An 8,050-nucleotide genomic window follows, 5' to 3' on the forward strand; every position below is an offset into this window, starting at 1 on the left:
TAGTTTCTTACGAATTAGAAACTCAAATTATCTATATTGACAAGCTAGGATATAAAAAAAGAACCTGCCCACTTCTTCTATTTTTGGAAATACTTCCTTATGTACACTTCTTTGCTCTCTCATAGCATTATAGCCAATCAAAATCACGTGGTTTCCTTGAATCTCGGAAGGAAGGAGTAGGTGAAAATGTTGTTTGTAAAACTATTTTTTTAGATTCAAATACAGTTTACTTAGTAAGCCTGATAAATTACAGTGGAATTCTGCAATATTGATTGAGTAATTTAAAAACCTAAAAAGTAATTTTGTTTTACATCCTCGACTTTGAATATTTGGCAAATCTGAACAAGTAAGGTACGGCATGCTAGGTATAGCAAGCGAGTACAAACTTTTTTACAATCATAACTCAAAGAGATAATTGTTTGCTATACTTCTTTATTTACTGTTCTATGTTTTAAGAAAAATAAGTTTCAGAACTTATTTCTAAATAGTAATAAAGTATATCCATATATAATGCATAATAACTGAAAAATGATTGTATTTTACAAAATACTGGTCCACTAGAACAAAGCCAAGACAGGTCATTTTGTAAAGGCCAGTTTTATGTTGGTTATGAGGTTGGTCAAATCAACCAAACTTATACAGAAATAGTGAAAATAACACATAAAATACAAAGTTTAATAAAAAAAACGTTTGATAATTATCTGGAGGTTATAATGGCCATGGACAACTACATGAACAATCAATTCATCAATTTGGCCATGAAGAGCTGCTTATCTAGAAAAAAGAATGAGTTGAATCTCAAAACAGCAGAGAACACGAGAGAAATACAGTGGGTGGGAAATTTCATTATATTAGTTACCCTTCTTCACCAACTGTTTGCTGCTCATCTTAACCTTCTTCTTTACGTATTCAATGCTTAAGCCCTCTATCAAGAGTAAATATGACCCATCTTACAATTCCTAGAAAGAACCTCCTACACAGGTTAACATGCTTAGATATTCTTCAACCTAGCATCACAACAAAATGACATGTTCCAATTAATCACAAAATGCCAAGTCCTACAAAAAAAAAGCATACACATACTGATTTTGTTATCTAATATTAGCATTTATGTTTTCATATCACAAAAAATGCTTCCTTTATCTGTGCATACAAAAACCTATAAAATTGAAAATATTAAAAATAGTCATTATTAAGAACTATTAACAATATCAGAACAGCTTGCCAGATGTTTAACTATAGAAATTAACAAAAATTAAGTACAATATATACCTGGATATCAGGAACTTTGATGTTGGGTCGTTTTCTCTGAGCTTTAGGTCCAAATGTTGTTTCAAAACTTTCAGTATCTAGGATGTGGTATCTGGCTTGCTGATGAAATAAGAAAACAAAGCTTTTAAACTGCCCGACTGCTTTAAATCTGATTCATCAACCCAGTGTTTTCTTCTCAGTCTCAATATTATAAAAGTTAACATTTTCCTAAACTGAAAATTGATTTACAATAATAATTACCTCACTGACACTATAGCTATTTCTCGATCTCCAAAGTTTCCACTCTTTGCCCATCTCAGCACTGAAAACACTTGCTCCAGTCTTTTATACCCCACTTGAATGCCCTTGGCAAATTCTTATTTGCAAATTTCTCCACCAACTTCAATGCACCCTCTATCTACATACTATATATAAGCACCTCATTCAGATAATGTAATCACTTTTTGAAACATAAAATAGGCTTTTAATGGGGAGGTAGGGTGGGAGACTGTCAGCGGAGGTACATATTATTGAAAATACATTTTCAGTTTAGGAAAATGTTAACTTCTAAAACATACTTACCTCCATACTGACACTAGCTAGAATCCCACATTGAGAAGGTGGAGGAGCCAGTGCATACATGAACCATACAGAAAGTGTCTGTATAGAACAGGAGTGTACCAAGATAAAAATGGTACAAGAGTGGGGGAATTGCACTTCACCAGGAACTCGGTTCCTACATCAAAAGTGATATAGAATACGAGTAATTGTCAGTATAGGCCAGCCACAACCAGATAGCTGAGGTTCCACAACTCAGGGCTGGCTAGGGCTATTGGACTGCAATGTTATATATACTTTTGATTGGATCCCTACCTGTAGCCATAGAGTGATGCATTTTGCACCATTGGAATCACGATGAGAAAGAACACCAAAGTGGGCAAACTTTCTTCTCCACCTGAAGAAGTCCAAACGGCAATACCCCAGGCTTGGAATGATGGGATCATGTATGCCATTCTCAACCAAAGGAACAGAACTCATCTGGTCTGGAATTATGAACATTCATCCTCACTCTCCAACCAAGTACCACTTGCCCTTGGATTTATGGAGAGGATATGGAACCTGTGCTGAACTAAGGACCTAGGGTGGGACCACACTGCTTTCAGAATTATGAGATAGTGGACCTCCTTCTATGAACAATATAAGAAACCGACATTGATCAAAAGAGAAGGACCATTCACCCTTCAACCAGATAGCTTTGTGTCAAATCTGAACCAGAATTACAAGTAGGCTCCCATGGAGGCTGGTGTCACTCCTACTGACATCTGGGAAAAACATCCAGGGACCCAAGTAGGAGGGCCCCCCAACTTCGCTCCTATTCTTCAAGAGTGGAGGAACACACTTGAACACTCTGGAGTAAAAGCATCTGTCTGCCACCCCATCAACTAGAAACTGAGATGGTAAGGACTCTCAAGCTCCACCAGTAGAGTCTGGGGAGGTGGGGTAGTATGCATTGGGAGCCCTGAGGAACAGTACTCTGGATAGTGTGTGATAAGTGAACCAAGTACTCTACATTTTTAAAAGCAAATCGACCCCGATTTATTCAACCTGAAGATTGGTAGGGATGGGCAGGATCCCCTGTAGTTATACTCTTGATAGTCCATGAGTGGCAGTCCATAATACTAAGATAATACCATCTGGTAGGTACTTAGATGGTCTTATGGAACAAACCATTTCCACACAGCCTGTTGCAACTGGTACTAATTATAGTGAAAGTGGTTGCTAATGCAGAATTGAAAAGAGAAAGCATACCTGCTTAGGCAACACTTGCCACAAAATGGGACCAAGTGAAAAAAAAAAGGGGGGGGGGTATATGATCGAGGAAAATACTCACTTCTGGTGAAAATCTAACAAATATGGTCAAATTAGCTACAGGGGTTAGTCAAAAACTTTCTGAAGAGGAAACTGCCAGATCATGTAAGGAATGAGATAGGAAATTATTAGGAGTAATCCATATGCCAGACCCCACAATGTCCTCCAGAAAGCAATTCAACTGGGCAGCCATTGACAAGACAGAGATATAAAAAATTTGATGAGATGTGACACGCAAAAGATTCCTCTCCTGTAACGATAATCCATTATAGGCCATGTGAATCAATTTACAAAGCCACCTCGTAAGGGTAATGTGAGATAAATAATGGGAAAAAGAAGGATTCCATTGAATGAACAATCGATACCTACTACCTAAAAAAAAATTAGTATGAGCTATATAAAACATGAGGGCCATAACAGGACAAACAGTCAGGATTGGAGTGGTCATAAAAGTGAGAAATGGCTGGCAAATGGATTGGTGATAAGGATCTTTCTCCTTCCCTAGTCGTCAGAGTCTTGGACAGAAAGGACCTATTGGGGGTAAAGCAGGACAAATGTGAAATGATAAAGAGTCCGAAGCACAGTAACTGCAAAAAACTCCAACCAACAATGTCCACAAGCCAATAACAATAAAAAATACAATTTAAAAGAAAGGTGAAACAAAGGACACAAATCGAAGGGCTCAAAAGGAGGATGAGACAATGCATGTAGAACAACTGTAAAATCCCAATTTGATAAGTGAAAAGGTCATTTGGATCAAAGAATATGAATGGTTTTGAGTAGACCTGATAGTACTGAGGATTCAAAAAACCTTCCAACATTTGGAATACCAAAATAGTGGATAAGGATGCCTTATATACAGCAACTGTAAGCAAAGCAAGACCCCTCTCAATTACCCAAGTATGGTAGATACTTTAGGATGAAGAGGGTTGAAATTCCTTTTAAGACACCACTGATGATAAGTATTCCATTTCTGTTGATAAACGGCTGTGGTTGGCATACAGAGAGATTTAGTTAAGTACAGAGAAACTGTAGAAGTTAAACCCTTAAGTTGGGCAAAGGACCACATAACTTCCCAGCATGAAAACTGATTTCTGAACAGCTGGGTGAAGTATATCTGATCAAGATTGTCTCAGACTGCTATTGTGGAAGAAAAGGACATACCTGTAAATACTGAAGAAGGGGAAAACCACATGTGAACTAGCCAATATTGTGCAACCAAGATAACTCGATAGGGAATGGAGCGAATCATAATCAGAAACCATGGGAATGGCATACTGAGGTGAACCTGTCCAGTCCTGACTGACCAAAACTACTGTCAGTGCTTGAGGATGAGGTATTGGAGACCAAAACTGAGAGCAAATCCACTGAAAAACCTCTGATGCATCATCAATTCTCTTGGAAGAATCTGGTTGGATCAAGACAAGTGATCTGCAACTGAATTTATCACTCCTGGAACACGACATGCTAAAAGACTGATACAATAGGAATGTGCCCAGTAGAGAAAATCAAAGGTATGAAAACAAGGTCTCGAGAATGTGTGCATCCTTGATGAGAAATCTGAGATACCACCGTGGAATTGTCGAAACGTAACATGACAATTTTTCCCTTCAAGAGAGACAGACCTTGAACAATTGCCCAGTGTACTGCAAGGAGAACATTGATATGGAGGGTAGACTCGACTTTTGTCCAAATACCCTTGGAACTCCTGACCTTGAAGATAATTTCCCCATCCCTGAAGAGATGTGTTTGTGAACAGATGGATCTCGAAACAGAGTGGTGGAATTGGTACCCCAACAGTAGTGTTGTTCCGATCCAGCCACCATTCGCAATCGACAATGTTGCTCCTGAGTAATGAGACAGGATGATCCAAAGGATGAGAAAGCATGATTCATTGATCACTAAAGGGACCTCATATGAGCTCATCCCAAAGGAATGAGAAGCTCGAGGGATGCACATGTCTTCAATAGAGAGAGAGTCATCTATGCAGTAGAAGAAGGAAACATAAGTAAAGCCTGACGGCTCTTTCCATGGTTTGAAGCCTGATAGGGGTTGGTTCAGCACAACTTAAGAGTATTGAAAAACACACCCAGATGAAAAACATACTGAGTTGGTGACAGCATATATTTCTGCAGTCTGATAAGGAAGCCCACTTTTGTGGCTTCTGAAAGGAGAATCTGAAAATGTTGTTCTGTTATTTGACAAGATGGTGCCAGAAGAATCCAGTTAGTCATATAATGGTGTGTGAACAGGTCCAAGAAATGTAGGTGTCAAGAAAAAACTTGAACAACTCTGCACAAGACATAAGGTGCTGATGCAAGAATAAAAGTAGAGCCTGGAATTGCAGAACCTCACCCATGTGCATAAACCTGAGAAAATGCTGGGAACATTCCACTATGGGAATATAGAGATAAGTGAACTTTGTCATCCAGAGCCCTGGTGAAAAGTGCCATCGTAGGTTGAGAAAGGATTCCATAGTAAATCGAGGAGGATCTGAAATTGGTTGAGTAGAGACAGATAAATGATTTGACTCCAATCTTCTTGAGTATAACAAATAAATGGGAATAAAATCCCAAAAGAACTGGATCAACCTTCTACTACTGCCCTATTGACTCTCTTATTAACAACTCTCTTATAGCTTGGGAACAAAGCTCCACTCATCATGAATGTGTTGGAGGTGACAAGGATACAGGTTGTGCACATAAAGGTGGAGGTGATGTAAATTGAATGACCAACTCTGAATTCAGAGCATGGAATACTCATAGATCCTTGGTGAAAGAATTCCATATGACCATAAAGTGATGTAAACATGGTCCCACTGCTCATCCGCCCATGGGATAGACACAGACGCTATTGTCGACGGTCCATCCGAGCCAAATATCCTCTAGAATACGAGTGGAGACTCTATTATGGGAACCAATAGACCTGGGAACCAAAGGAGGGGTCGGGAAAAACCAAGAGCCGCACTCCCAAATTAATGCCAGAAAGGCAAAAAGTCAATGACAATAAAGAAGAATGTAAACAAACTGAATCAAATCTTGATTCCAGCATCTCTGGAATTCCAGCAAACAACCTGGGATGGAGAAAAGGAGCTTCTCGTAACTCCCCAAGGGCAGAAGACAGCAAATGAACACTTTTTAACAAAGAATCTTTACCCAATAAATCTCAACAACAAACCAGTTAGGAAACCAGAGAAAGAACTGAAGAAGACAATCTGACTGAGGTAGATGTCAGCAAAATCTCCAACTCTTCCTCAAAAGTTGGATCAAAGAAAAATATCTCAGGACAGTCGTGAGAGAAAGATGAATCCAAGAAAACAGTGATCACAGGTTCCAATCGAGACCTCCACAGGTCCAAAAGAGGGTCCATTTGTTGAGAATCCTGGCAGTGATAAGCCAAAGCATGCTGTTCTGATAAACATGGGGGACCTGTCATAGCTATCCCATTGTGTAACTGAGTGGCAAATCTCCTAGCATGAACAGCAATATCAGGAGAAAGAGGAAAAATCCAAGTAGTCACTTGCCGTCCTTGCTGCCAACAGGGAAGGGGGAGAGTCAAATGCAATAAGAGAGACCCAAAAAACCTCACAAACCCAAGTAACCAACTGAAAAAAAGGGGCTGGAGGTGGCTGCTCAAAATGATCATCTGTTGAGGCTGATCTAGTAAAAGAAGGAGCCAGAAAAAAAACGAGTCTAAAATCTCCCCAGCTGGTCTGGGTCATTTGCAAAAGCTGCCTCAGAATCCCCAGAAAAACACCCTCGGTCCACATATATGCATCCATCTCACATCATATTTCAGCAGTCTCGACTCAGAGTGACCACTCTCCTGGTTGTTGACAAATACCAAATAAAACAGCTGGAAGAGGAGAAGTCTGAATGGCTCCATAATAGAAACATTAACTTGGGAATTTATACCCATTAGGTATGTGTTTTTTGTTATTATTATTATTAATTTATAAATATACGAAGATATAACCATAGTAACACAAACCACATTCAAAGTTGCAATGTACATTGTGAATAATCACAACACTCCTGTTTATAGAAACCAGTACCAAATGTTTTGTCGAGGAAAAAGTGATTACATTATCTGAATGAGGTGCTTATATACAGTACCTAGACAGAGGGTGCATTGAAGTTGGTGAAGAAATTTGCAAATTAGAATTTGCCAAGAGCATTCGAGTGGGTATAAAAGACTGGAGAAAGCATTTTCAATGCTTAGAGGGGCAAAAAGGGGAACCCTGGAGATTGAGAAATAGCTATAGTATCAGCAGAGGTAAGTATGTTTTAGAATATTACAAATTATGTTTACAATCCTCTTTTTTAAATAATTACATCAAATACTTATGGTAATTCATGGGTAAACCTAGCTCACAGTTGCTTGACCTCTGCAACAAAAAGAGTTATGGATCTGACATTTAGAAGAACAGGAGAAGGAACTTGAACATGAAATCAAAGATGATGTATTGAAGTTTGAACAAAATAAAATGCTTTATTTAGAGCAAACAGCTGCTTGAAATACTGACAATCTGTAGTAGTAGGACTAGAGGAAATGGTGACTGTTTTTTGCAGAAATTATGTACAATATATCTATATACTACTAAACTTCTGAGATCGTTTGTTTGTTTGCTTGTCTGTAATTAAATACAGGAAAAATTGTGCACAATAGCACCATATTTGTAATGAAATGAGAATAGAAACAGAATAAAACAAGTTTCATTAAAATCGGGCCACGGGTTAGCAACGTTTTTTGGGCCACTTTTATGAAGATTTCTAGCATGAATAATTTTACATCACACTACCGTTCACACTTTTTACGAAACTTCTTCATTCAAATCTATTTCCCTGTCAATGTTAACCATCTTCTTTAAAAGGCGTAAGATGACAAAACAAGATCTTGAAGAATTCTCAATAATGTGCCTTGGTTATGG

At 38.4% G+C, this 8,050-nt stretch overlaps 1 protein-coding gene across 1 annotated transcript in view; it reads right to left on the reverse strand.

Moving 5' to 3' along the window:
• LOC106457804 (nucleolar GTP-binding protein 2-like) overlaps positions 1-8,050 on the reverse strand; it is a 66,016-nt gene that overhangs the window by 28,604 nt on the left and 29,362 nt on the right. Inside the window, exon 5 of the mRNA XM_013917255.2 lies at positions 1,273-1,371. Coding sequence (XP_013772709.1) covers positions 1,273-1,371 — 99 coding nt within the window. The remainder of the gene's footprint in view (positions 1-1,272; positions 1,372-8,050) is intronic.

The sequence above is a fragment of the Limulus polyphemus genome, unplaced genomic scaffold (genome assembly GCF_000517525.1).
Source record: "Limulus polyphemus unplaced genomic scaffold, Limulus_polyphemus-2.1.2 Scaffold375, whole genome shotgun sequence".
NCBI lineage: Eukaryota > Metazoa > Arthropoda > Merostomata > Xiphosura > Limulidae > Limulus > Limulus polyphemus.